Source organism: Centroberyx gerrardi, chromosome 2, assembly GCF_048128805.1.
Source record: "Centroberyx gerrardi isolate f3 chromosome 2, fCenGer3.hap1.cur.20231027, whole genome shotgun sequence".
Lineage (NCBI taxonomy): Eukaryota > Metazoa > Chordata > Actinopteri > Beryciformes > Berycidae > Centroberyx > Centroberyx gerrardi.
The window spans coordinates 31,622,492-31,635,331 of NC_135998.1; the positions used below are offsets into that span (position 1 = coordinate 31,622,492).

The window sequence follows — 12,840 nt, forward strand, 5'->3', positions numbered from 1 at the left end:
ATCTGTAGTTCGCAGGGGAGAGTCTATGTTTTCATTTAAAGAAATGCCATTAAACAATAGTTTTTGATTTTTTTATACTTCCTTTGTGCTGATTCTACATTCATTTGGTGATTTAGTGATTAATCTGGTCATTCTACGTTTAAATGTCTGATTACTTGTAAGCTTCAGTCTTAATAATCACTGACATTTGTGCGATTTAATTAGTTACTTGAGACTTGAGGGGCAAAGATTTCCTTCCTTCTTGCTTTGATCACTTAAAAAACAACTATCTGTGGTTTTCCTCAGACGGAAGAGGAGGCCTTTGCCTGGAACAACGAGGTCAAGCAGGGCCTGTCCAGCAGCATCTTCACCAAGGACATGGGGCGAGTTTTCCGCTGGCTGGGGTAAGATGCTTTATACATCTGATGCAGTTGCTTTTAATAGTCAACAATAGATGTAGCATTTAGTTCAACACCAGAGTGAACATGGTTTGTATGATATGGGTTTTTGAAGGGCAATATTTTTTTAATTGAAGCTGCAGACAATATTTTATACTGTTAAATGTATAAATTTGACCATATTCATACCAAAAAATGCAGTTTTTCCCCCAGAATTCTTGTCACAGTGTAAAAACCTCTGAAACAGCCTTTAGAGAATAATACACCATGTAAAACCCAGGATGATTTAAAATAATAATAATAGTAATGCTTGTATCATCATTCTCATGCATACTTGGAATGCAATCAAATTGTATTAGAATCAGCACAGGTTAAGGTCCTCCCATAGACAACCAGTGTAGTATTGATCAATTCTACATTAAATATTTGATAAATTCCACATTAAATATGTGATCAATCCAACTGCATCATATCCGTCACATCAGAGGTGGACCACACTGACTGGATCAGATCTGATTGTTAATGACAGGCCATTATTACCCTAACCAAAGCTTGTATAGTGGTGCACATGCATCATTTTGAACAAGGGTTCAACTATGACCTCCATCACAGAGTTTGTCGGTCTAAAGCTGAACTGTGTCTTCTGTCCAGACCCAAAGGATCAGACTGCGGCATTGTGAATGTCAACATTCCTACCAGCGGAGCTGAGATCGGAGGAGCCTTCGGTATGTTAGTCTCCTTTTATTGGTGGCTTTGTCGGCTTTACGGCCGCTTAAAAGGTTTTAATATACTGTATGTTTGTGGCTCTGTCTAGGTGGGGAGAAACACACAGGAGGTGGAAGAGAGTCAGGCAGTGATTCTTGGAAGCAGTATATGAGACGCTCAACGTGGTAAGTATTTTCCTCGGCACTTCCTATTCCTGTCAGAGCTATGCAATACTCTAAAGCATTGCAGTATGACATGCTGTACTTTCGAACACAGCTCAGTTGTCATATTTAAACTTCTTTCCCTCCCAGCACAATCAACTACAGCAAGGACCTTCCTCTGGCCCAGGGAATCAAGTTTGAGTGAAGCCTCCGGACGACTCGGTGTTGAAACTCCATGATCCGCTCGGCTTTGATGAGCCCGCGTGGAAAACGCTACACTAAACTCTTTTTACTCGCATAGTCTTTTTGCTCAGAAATGCAAAACTTTTGTCATACCTTTTTTACATGAAAAAAGGTAAATTGCTTTTAGAACAAAAAACAAGCAAACCTTCTGCATCTTAGGATCTGTCTCGATATTCAGCTATAGAACCTATTTATTTGGTTGTCTTTCGGCTTTAGTCCTGGATATAAAATGAAAGTTTGAAACTATTGTGTTAAAGGTCAAATAGAGTTAGCCTACATGTTAGTGTGCACTCTTCTTCAAGCACTTACATTTGCCTTTCAATACTGTACCAGATACTTTATACTGTACAAATAAATCTTGCCTTTATTTTGGAAATGTGTTTGCTTTCCTTTCATTTTATATGTATAGGCATTGTTACACCCATGATATATAAATGGACAACATGATAGATGGATAGATACATCACTGATAACATACAAGTGGATTTGTTTTTATACAGTATTAATGCTTAACAATAGTTTGCTCACAAATTATTTTGAACTTACCCTAAACCCTTGTCCTCTAGTAAAGAGATAACGTAAAATTTATAAAAGCATAACATTTAAATATCAACAAAAGCATATGTACAAATTTTCACCCAGGTGTTTCATTTGGACACTAACCTGCCACTGGTAAAAATGTTTATTTCATGATACTTATAATCCATCTTTTGGCTGTAATTAGGTACTTTGGTCAGTGTTTTCAAATATCTAATTTTGTCTTTATTGGTAACAGTATAAGGCCTGTTTAATACATCTCAATGGAAGTCCAGTTTCTGTAATTTAAAATAAAATTAAATCTATTTTCATGACACAATATGTGAAAATACAAACTGCACTTTAAAAACAGTTTCCCTTTTCTAATTTTAATATGAAAGTCAATAGGGGAAATTGGAAAGAGAAAAACTTAATGTACAACCTGTGGACATGATTTACTTTCTGCTTCAACACTTAAGGAATTGGACTGGAATACTATTCATTAGTAAAGCATGTAGTCAGATTTATTGAGTATTTATTTATTTATTTATTGAGTTTGTGCCGGCGGATGAGAGGGTCAACTTAATGCCGCTGTTGCGAGCCATTTGGTCCCCATACACTCAGAGCGACAGCTGTGTTTGCATTCTTGGCATAAAGTCAAGCGGGTTCAAGGTGGGGGACGTCCTGGTGGCTCATAATAAAGGCAAAAGCCCAGAAAAATAACAATAAAAAATTAAAGCTTGTTCAAGGTGGGCATCTGACAAGGATGTGTGTTGTCCCCTTTCCGGTTCAATGGCATTACGGTGGCATCTCTGCTGTTTGCGGATGATGTCATCCTTCTGGCTTCATCAGACTGTAATCACCAATGTGCAGTGTGAAGCAGTGTGTATAGGCTAATAATGTAATAACTATCATAAATGCAATAACCGCTGATAATGTAATAAAACTAAAAGTAATAAAGCCGATAATGTAATAATAATAATAATAATGATAATAAAAAAACCTGATAATGTAATACAATTTTGTACCAATAATGTTCTAACACTTAAAATAATACGTAATTGACCAGTTATAAAATTTTTGATTGTTAACAATTTTTGGACAGAAAAATGTAATAACCTCAACCAATAATGTAATAACGCTCTTCAAATTCTATTTTTTTTACCAATTGCACAGCATTTACTTAGAGCCTTTTTGTCTTGGTAAATAATGGTTCAACTTCTCATACTCTAGCCAACATTTATAGCCCTTTTTTTCCATTGAAGGTTAAATTGTCTCCTCTAGCCAAATCATCAATTTGGCTGTTAGATGATCAGAGTAGACTAGCTGAAGTAACTGACTGATATTCATGTGGTATTTTGGATTACTTTTGGCTATGTAGATGCTCTTTTAATAGCATACATTCTGCATACATTCAAACTGTCTCAGAAGAAATGTTAAGAGAAAATGTGTGTTTATCCTCAAATGTCTCAGCTAAATTAGATCAATGCCTTGATTCTCGATGAATCAGCAATGAAAGTGACCTGTCATATGAGCCATTGCATGTTTGTACCGGGTGACAACCATCATCGATGGAAAGTGGAACATACACTTGTTATGAACAGATTTGTGAACAAATACTAAATTTAAGCACGTTATGAAATTATATTAGAGATTATATATCTTATCTATCTTGAAAGCCTATCTAGTTCTAGATCTAGCAAGATTTAAATTATTGGCTATTTTGTACAAATATTATACAGGTGTGATGTTGAAGACATAATGTCATGTTCAATGGTTTGTTTAATTTTGTACCTTTTTACCTTTTTACCTCTTTTTTTTTTTTTTTTTTCCTTTCTACGGAAGAGGATTAGGACCACATGTGAAGAATGTATTTGAGTTCTGAGTTTATTCTCAGAATTCTGACTTTGATCTCAGAGTTCTGACTTTATTTTCAGAATTCTGACTTTAAACTCAGAACTCAAATAATTTTTTCACATGTGGCCCTAATCCTCTTCTGTACCTTTCAGCTTGGTTCAAAAGAAAAACAAAGCAGATAAAAAAGGAAAGGGTCATGGAGGGTCAACAGATCAGTGGATGCCCCCTTATAAAAGCCACCTAGTGGTCAGAGAAAAAAGCTACAACCACAAAAAGTGGTTGATTTTATATGCGTGTCTTTATGTAAAGGCATGAAACCTTAATGTAATGTTGTATTGTGATGATTCAACACAATATACATTCTTCTTCAACATCTTCACATCGATACCATTTTGTGAGAAATTAACGAGGCTGATTTTCCTGCAAATCTCTCTCTCTCTCTCTCTCACACACACACGCACACACACACACACACACACACACACAGACATACAGTATACAGATTGTATTTTTGAACATGAACAATTCTCTCAAAAGGATCAAAAACTATCCCGTAGACAATGAATGGGGGACATTTTTGTGGATACCACAAAGGTGATGTCACCATCTGTTGTACTCTATAGAAGGTGACATCACCTGGCTCCAAAGATCAGCCAATTCATAGTATTCTGTTACGTCATCACACGGCCATCTTGGTAGGAAAATAACAGGTGATTGTAATAAATTAACAGGTGATTACAATCAAACGACACCCGCAGCCAATGAACTGTCTATATTGTAAGGCACCATATTGGTAGGAAATGCATGTGACATCATGGGAATGGTATGAATAGCAGACGGCCAGTTCAGTACCCTAGTTTTCACCATTAGGTGTCAGGCTTCACCAAAGATTTGGGTTTGGTTTAGGTCCTCTTAAAAGTCTGTGTGTAATAAATAGTTTTTCTATCCTGATGGGAGTGTGGGAGTGGTCTCTTCTAGGATGACAACGCCCTGACACTTTATTAACACCTTCTATTAATCTCATGTACATGAGGATCATTTAAATAGTCAGTGAGGGGGAACCACCATGATATGCTCAGGACAGTTACAGTTCACTGACTCTGTGTGTGTGTGTGTGTGTGTGTCAGTCACCTGCAGAAGCTCCTAAACTCCTGATTTATGATGCTACAACCCGTCAGTCTGGGGTTTCACAGCATTTTAGTGGGAGAGGATCTGGGTCTGACTACACTCTGACACAGTTTACTACTGTCAGCACTGTAACGGCGTCCCGTTCACACAGTGATACAACGTCGTACAAAAACCTCCCTCAGCTGCAGAGGAACTGATCTGACTCTGCAGCTGAAAGAGAGAAACTAAAACATTAGAGATTTGAGTAAAATACACAGTTGATAATACAATAGCATTTTCATCATGAAACATGTATTTAATTTAATGAATCATCATGATCATTTTGTTGAAAAATGTTTCGTAAAATAGATTTTCTGCTACAGTGAATCTAACTGTTTACTCAAAGTCAGAGCCAAATACATTGTGAGTATGAAATTCCAACGCTCATAAAGCAGGATACTTTAATAGAAATTAAAAATAAATCATACTAAAACAATAATTTTATTGATAGTTGTTAAGGACTTTTGTCTTAAATTTTATGTTTTTCTAAAACACTGACAATCAGTCACAAAAAGGCAACAAACTCCAACTCAAGGCTCGGAGTTGAACAGATTTGTTGTAAAGTATTTCCAGTGAGTCTGAATGTAATTCATTTGACATTATTCATGAGGTAGAGATGTATTTTCTTGGCTGCGTTTCTATGCGTGTCAATCCAGCTCTGTTTATATTTGACCTCCCCATGCTGACCTCCAACCTGTCCAACCATTCAGCTGTTCCTTCTCCACTCTCTCAAACCAAGCCTGGGAAGACTGGGAAGACTGGTTCAGTCCAAACACAAACACACACTAGAATTGTTGTGCTACATTCAGCCTCAGGTCTGAGAACTGAACATCAGTAATAATGCTTCCTTTTAATGAGGGATAATTTTTTATAAATGGACACAATAACTATATTATGTCCCACAGGCCTCAGTATTTATAAATGTGTTACAGTCTTCTATCTTACTTGGAAAGGGGAACACGTCAAGGGTGTCCTTTGTCACCAATTGAATTGCCTCAAAGCAGTAAGCTCACATGTTAATATTTCAGGGGTCAAAACTGGAGATCACACTCATGTTATATCTCTTTATGCTGATGATATCATACTTTTTATGTATAATCCTGAAATGTCCATTACTACCTTTGTAGAATTATTACAAAGATTCAGCATATTTCCTGGATAGAAACTTGACACAATCAGGAGCCTTAGCAATATGACACTTTGGTAATGAGAGGTCATTGGACGATTTTCCATTTAAATGACAAAAAAAATGGATTTGCTATCTAGGTGTAACCACACAGAGAAATTCCCTAACAATAAATGAGAGCAATTTTGCTCCTGTAATGAAAGCAGTGCCAAGAGATCTTTAAAGATAAAAATGATCTCCTTACATCCTTACATCCACACCTAGCTCCTGCCTATCTTTAGGATACCACTGGTAAACTCTCTTTCCTGTCACTTTTATGTGGCACTCACAGCGTTAATGACTGTGTGTCAGTGCACACACTGACTGGGAGCCCTGGGTGGCCTCACAGGTCACAGAGCCCACCTTCCTCCACTGGTCTGCAGGGAGCCTCAGGGTGCTGCTCCAGCTGTAGTGGCCGTCCTTCTCCAGCACCCTGCTCCTGCTCTCCTCCCAGCTGCTGCTGCTGCTGCTGCTGCCGTCCACCTTCCAGGCCAGCCTCCAGTCTGAGGGGAAGCCCTTGTTGGCCAGGCACATGAGCGTGGCCTTCCCTTTCTCCAGCTCCATGCTGGAGGGGGGCAGCACCGTCAGGGTGGGACGGACATCACCTAGGAGACACCAATCAGCTTAGAGGACAGGAAGGCTGCAGCAGTCAATCAATCACCAGACGGTTTGACACCTTTACTGTGTGAGAGTCGATTTTCCCCTTTAAGGAGTTTCTGTCAGATGGTTTTTATGCTCCACCAGTCACTCAGTCACACATTGTTTCACTTCCCTTTAAGAAACCTCTCATGCATATCAGCACAGACAGAGTCCTCATATGATCAGGAATATATCAAACTTCAATGGAAATAAAAGTACAGATTTTTCTACATTTTAAAATTTCCTTCCAAATCTTCAATCTGCTCAAAATTATAAGATAAGAATTGGAAAAATTATAAAATCGGATTTTGAATACATTTTTAAAGTAGATTTTTTTCCATGAATTTGGTAAAAGAAGGTCAAAGTAAATACTACTACTTACACTAACCTACTGGCTGTGTTGCAGTTGTGAAAAACAAAACAACTGCAATAATGAGTTAGAGTCAATGTTTAAAGACATTTTAAACCACAAATAAATGCCTACCACAAAATGGTGTTCATCAAAACAGATGTCAAAGAGCAAAAAGATTTAGCAAACTGTCAAAATATTGTAACTGTCAATATATCACTATATTTTCAAAGGAGTACTGTTGTTCTTTTATTATTATTTTTTTTAAAGTTCAAGGTGCCTTTTCATTTATGTGGTGTAAACAAAAGTATTGTAAAGCTTCAGTAATTTAGACTCCATAGTTAAGGAGAGAAACAATAAAAAAAAAAAGGTGACTATGGGTGATGTAAATCAACACAATATATATTTATACAGTATCTATTATTAACATTCAGAGACAGAAAGAATACAGTTGACAGATGATATGATATTTTATATTTGTGAAGAAACTTACTTCCAACATCCAGTCTGGTTCCTCCACCAAAAGTCAACCACAGTGATACAAACTCATTGAGCCGCCGTACAAAAACCTCTCACTGTAGAGAGACACGGCTCTCTCACTTTGTCAGACAAAACTAAACTACAAGTCCTCAAGATGCAACTTTAAACTAATAGTTATGAATACGTGCTTTCTCCTCTGGCCCAAGCAGAATAGCATAATAGCATAATAATTAGATTGGATTTAATTTATTAAAGTGTGTTTTCATTAATGAGAGAAAACTGTTCTTTAAAAATTATATTACCATGGAAAGTCAAATATTTCATTTTCTAGAGTCGCTTATATTTAATATGCAAGAAATTAAAAAGTAGCTCATGGATTAGTAAAAACATTAGATAGGTGAACTTACTTCCAACATTGGAAGTGATACAAACTCATTGAGACGCCGTACAAAAACCTCTCAGAGACACGGCTCTCTCACTTTTAACCAAACAAGCTCACCAAAATCTCAATTTGTAAAAGCTACCAAGCTCATGTAATAAATCATTTTTGGGGTTTTTTCCTGACAGTGATATTTATTTCTCTAGCAGTAAACTAAAACAAGACAAGAAATTCTTCAAGAAAACTTGTTTATAGACATCAAGCCAAATCTACATAACAATTAGCCTTCATATATTGTTAATTAAGAGTTTGGTAACTTGATTGATCCATTTAGAAACAGCATCATCAGAGTAATCCAAGTCCCTGTTGGAGTCAGTCAGAGCATTTCCATAGAGAGCCACTTTGCATCAGCAGCACCATGCTCCAGTGCTCTGGGAGAGTTTATAGTCCTGAGAGTTGAACACTGGATGACTGACAGCTGTCCTTCATGACAACAGAAGCCACAGAAATCCTCCTCATCAAAACATGACTTTGATCTCCATCCTCATCTGGACTCTCCTCTGCTGCTGCTTCACAGGTAAAGTCCAGAGAATCAAACTCCTCTCCTCTATGAACATCCGTCCCTCTGAAATGAAGCGGAGAAAACGATGACGGTGGTTTATGTTTTTGTCTCTGTATCCTCAGAGTCCAGAGGCCAGGTCACAGTGACTCAGCCTGGAGCAGTGAGGTCTGCTCCGGGAGGCTCGGTCACCATCAGCTGTCAAACCAGTCAGCCGGTTTTTGTTTATAGCAGCCACCACTGTTTAGCCTGGTACCAACAGAGAGATGGAGAAACTCCTAAACTCCTCATTTACTTTGCTAATCAGAGAGCATCAGGGATTCCAGGTCGTTTTACAGGCAGTGGATCAGGGACTGACTTCACTCTGACCATCAGTGGAGTCCAGGCTGAAGATACAGCAGTTTACTACTGTACGAGTCAACACTATATCAACAGTCAGCATCTGTTCACACAGTGATAAAGCGTCGTACAAAAACCTCCTTCAGTCAGACTGAACAGAGACTGATCTGACTGCTGCAGCTGGAAGCTACTGCAGGAACTGATACAGTTCACTGAGGAAACACACACACACACACACACACACACAGAACTTATTTGGTGAGAATTTCTGATATTCAGTGTCACTACCAGTTTGCCTTCTGAACTTAAAACAGCCCACGTCCCACCTCAACAACATGAAAGTTCCCCCAAATGAAGAGGACAGTTCCCGTGAAGAAGCCCAATCAGACCCTTTAAAATCACAACAACATCTAGCAAAGTAAGGCGCCCTGATGCCGACCCCCAAACTGCTGAATGATCCAAACAGTTTATCCACGCTGGTCCTGGAATATCTGGACTGTCAGGATCCAAACAGATCAGGATGATCATTCAGTCAACTGGATCAGGACGCCTTATTTAGATAGAGGAAAGTCCAGAGAGTGTTTTTCTTGAAGGAAGGGAAGTGAACACATGTATCTATTGTACAGACACTGAGTCAGGCCAGAAGAGGGGAATGTGGTGTAAGACTGTAGAAAGAAACCTTGGCATCAGAAAATAAAGACAAACCACTGGAAATACAGACAAGCACCAAGAACAAGGAAACTCCTGAGGAAATGAGGGAAATTAAATACCTAAATAGACATGGTTTAATAAATAATTTTAAACTTTATTGTATAGCATTTTTCAAAACAGAGTTATAGACTAAATAACAATGAACCAAAACCATTAGGATGAACGATGATGATGAACTCCCAGGATAATTATAATGGTTAATAAAAAACAGGATCATAGAAGAATCATACAGGCAAAAACAAGTGGAATAGGTGAAAACAAATGACATTAAAAGCCTGTGTGTAATAAATAGTTTTTCTATCCTGATGGGAGTGTGGGAGTGGTCTCTTCTAGGATGACAACGCTCTTACACTTTATTACGACTTCCTATTAATCTCATGTAAATGAGGATCATTTAAATAGTCAATGCTCCCAGCACTGAGGGGGAAACACCATGATATGCTCAGGACAGCTGCAGTTCACCGACTTTGTGTGTGTGTGTGTGTGTGTGTGTGTGTGTTTGCAAGTCCTCAGGTTGCAACTTTAAAGTAATAGTTATGAATACATGCTTTCCCCTCTGGCCCAAAGACTTATAATAATTAGATTGGTCCTTTGGATTTAATTTATGAAAGTGTGTTTTCACTGGTGAGAGAAAACTGTTGCATAAAAATTACATATTAACACGGAAAACCAAATATTTTGTTTTCTAGAGTAGCCTATATTTAATATGCAATAAATTAAAATGTATTTCATGGATTAGTAAAAACATTAGATAGGTGAACTTACTTCCAACATCCAGTCTGGTTCCTCCACCAAAAGTCCACCACAGTGATACAAAGTCATTGAGCCGCCGTACAAAAACCTCTCACTGTAGAGAGACACGGCTCTCTCACTTTGTCAGACAAAACTAAACTACAAGTCCTCAGGTTGCAACTTTAAACTAATAGTTATGAATACATGCTTTCTCCTTTAGCCCAAGACTTATAATAATTATATTGATAATTTGGATTTCATTCATTAAAGTGTTTTCACTGGTGAGAGAAAACTTTTTTTTTCAAAATTATATATTAACAAGGAAAGTCAAATATTCAATTTTCTAGAGTACATTTAACACGCAAGAATTTAAAAAGCAGCTTATGGATTAGTAAAAACATTAGATCGGTGAACTTACTTCCAACATCCAGTCTGGTTCCTCCACCACTGTAGAGAGACATCACTCTGTCACTTTTAACAAGACAAGCTCACCAAAATCAATCTCAATTTTTAAAACCTACCAAGCTCATGTAATAACTAGCTAAACAATCAACCTATAACACAAAGTTCCAACATGAACAATTTTTGGTGTGTGTATAGTTCATTTTGTCGGGCAGTGATATTTATTTCTCTAGCAGTAAACTAAAACAAGACAGAAAACTGTTAGGAATGGTTGTCTTCTTGGACCCAAATGCAGACCCAGACAAAGTGTAAAAGGAAAAGAGGTTTATTGGAGGTTGGAATTAGAAGTGGTGAGATGAAGGCAGGCAGCCGGAGTAGGGAAGATGATCGGAGCTGGACTGGCCGGCGAGCTGACGAGCTGGTGGGTTAGCCGGCGAGCGAGACGGCTGGCTGGAGCTCGGGTTAGAGTGTAACGAGCTGGCGGACAGGCAGGAAAGCTGGGTGGCTGGCAGATGTGGCGTGGGCAGGTGGAGAGACTCATGGAGGAAATCCTGGGCACAAGAGAGACACGATCAACATGAACAGAACTTGATACACAAGGTAAGTCCAGACATAAAGTGCAGAGCGACCGAGAGTGTGTCTACCACGGAGTTGGTGGAACAATCTGGCGACCACTGGTAGGTACGCCGGGGTTGATATACAGGAGGTGATGAGTGATGAGGTTCAGGTGTGTCGGCAACTCAGGAGCCCAGGAGCTGGGAAGGAGAGGGAGCCACGCCCACGCCACACACGACAGACACAGACAAACACCGAAAGACAAACCAGGGAGGCGGAGACACACAGGGGGCAGGGAACAACGAGAAACACAAGGAAAACTAGAGTCATGGCAAGAGCCATGACAAAAACATTCTTCAAGAAAACTTGTTTATAGACATCAAGCCAAATCTACATAACAATTAGCCTTCATATATTGTTAATCAAGAGTTTGGTAACTTGATTGATCCATTTAGAAACAGCATCATCAGAGTAATCCAAGTCCCTGTTGGAGTCAGTCAGAGCATTTCCATAGAGAGCCACTTTGCATCAGCAGCACCATGCTCCAGTGCTCTGGGAGAGTTTATAGTCCTGAGAGTTGAACACTGGATGACTGACAGCTGTCCTTCATGACAACAGAAGCCACAGAAATCCTCCTCATCAAAACATGACTTTGATCTCCATCCTCATCTGGACTCTCCTCTGCTGCTGCTTCACAGGTAAAGTCCAGAGAATCAAACTCCTCTCCTCTATGAACATCCGTCCCTCTGAAATGAAACGGAGAAAACGATGACGGTGGTTTATGTTTTTGTCTCTGTACCCTCAGAGTCCAGAGGCCAGGTCACAGTGACTCAGCCTGGAGCAGTGAGGTCTGCTCCAGGAGGCTCGGTCACCATCAGCTGTCAAACCAGTCAGCCGGTTTATGTTTATAGTGGCAACCACCGTTTAGCCTGGTACCAACAGAGAGATGGAGAAACTCCTAAACTCCTCATTTACGGGGCTAATAAGAGAGCATCAGGGATTCCAGGTCGTTTTACAGGCAGTGGATCAGGGACTGACTTCACTCTGACCATCAGTGGAGTCCAGGCTGAAGATACAGCAGTTTACTACTGTCAGAGTCAACACCACATCAACAGTCAGTATCTGTTCACACAGTGATAAAGCATCGTACAAAAACCTCCTTCAGTCAGACTGAACAGAGACTGAACTGACTGCTGCAGCTGGAAGCTACTGCAGGAACTGATACTGTTCACTGAGGAAACACACACACACACACACACACACACACACACACACACACACACAGAACTTATTTGGTGAGAATTTCTGATATTCAGTGTCACTACCAGTTTGCCTTCTGAACTTAAAACAGCCCACCTCCCACCTCAACAACCTGAAAGTTCTCCCAAATGAAGAGGACAGTTCCAGTGAAGAAGCCCAATCAGACCCATTAAAATCACAACAACATCTAGCAAAGTAAGCCGCCCTGATGCCGACCCCCAAACTGCTGAATGATCCAAACAGT

The 12,840-nt window shown here is 39.2% G+C and overlaps 1 protein-coding gene, 1 long non-coding RNA gene, 1 pseudogene and 1 gene segment (V, D, J or C); 2 read left to right on the forward strand and 2 right to left on the reverse strand.

The window, feature by feature from the left end:
- aldh7a1 (aldehyde dehydrogenase 7 family, member A1) overlaps nt 1-1,855 on the forward strand; it is a 12,519-nt gene extending 10,664 nt beyond the window's left edge. The window contains exons 15-18 of the mRNA XM_071906253.2: nt 286-383; nt 1,029-1,102; nt 1,192-1,267; nt 1,394-1,855. Of these exons, the coding sequence (XP_071762354.1) occupies nt 286-383; nt 1,029-1,102; nt 1,192-1,267; nt 1,394-1,448 (303 nt within the window). The 3' untranslated portion in view covers nt 1,449-1,855. The remainder of the gene's footprint in view (nt 1-285; nt 384-1,028; nt 1,103-1,191; nt 1,268-1,393) is intronic.
- Nucleotides 1,856-5,130: 3,275 nt separating this feature from the next.
- LOC144539906 (Ig kappa-b4 chain C region-like) lies at nt 5,131-8,075 on the reverse strand. The segment is given in 4 exon segments: nt 5,131-5,197; nt 6,517-6,796; nt 7,673-7,748; nt 8,067-8,075. Coding segments are annotated over 4 exon segments (432 nt in total).
- A 246-nt stretch (nt 8,076-8,321) lies between these two features.
- Nucleotides 8,322-10,961, reverse strand: LOC144542398 (uncharacterized). The gene is made up of 3 exons (XR_013507242.1): nt 10,859-10,961; nt 10,413-10,533; nt 8,322-8,663 (listed from the first exon to the last, which is right to left on the reverse strand). It is a non-coding gene; the product is annotated as an uncharacterized LOC144542398 (long non-coding RNA).
- Nucleotides 10,962-12,104: 1,143 nt separating this feature from the next.
- On the forward strand, nt 12,105-12,473 carry LOC144539909 (Ig kappa chain V region 3547 pseudogene; annotated as a pseudogene).
- Nucleotides 12,474-12,840: the final 367 nt, after the last annotated feature.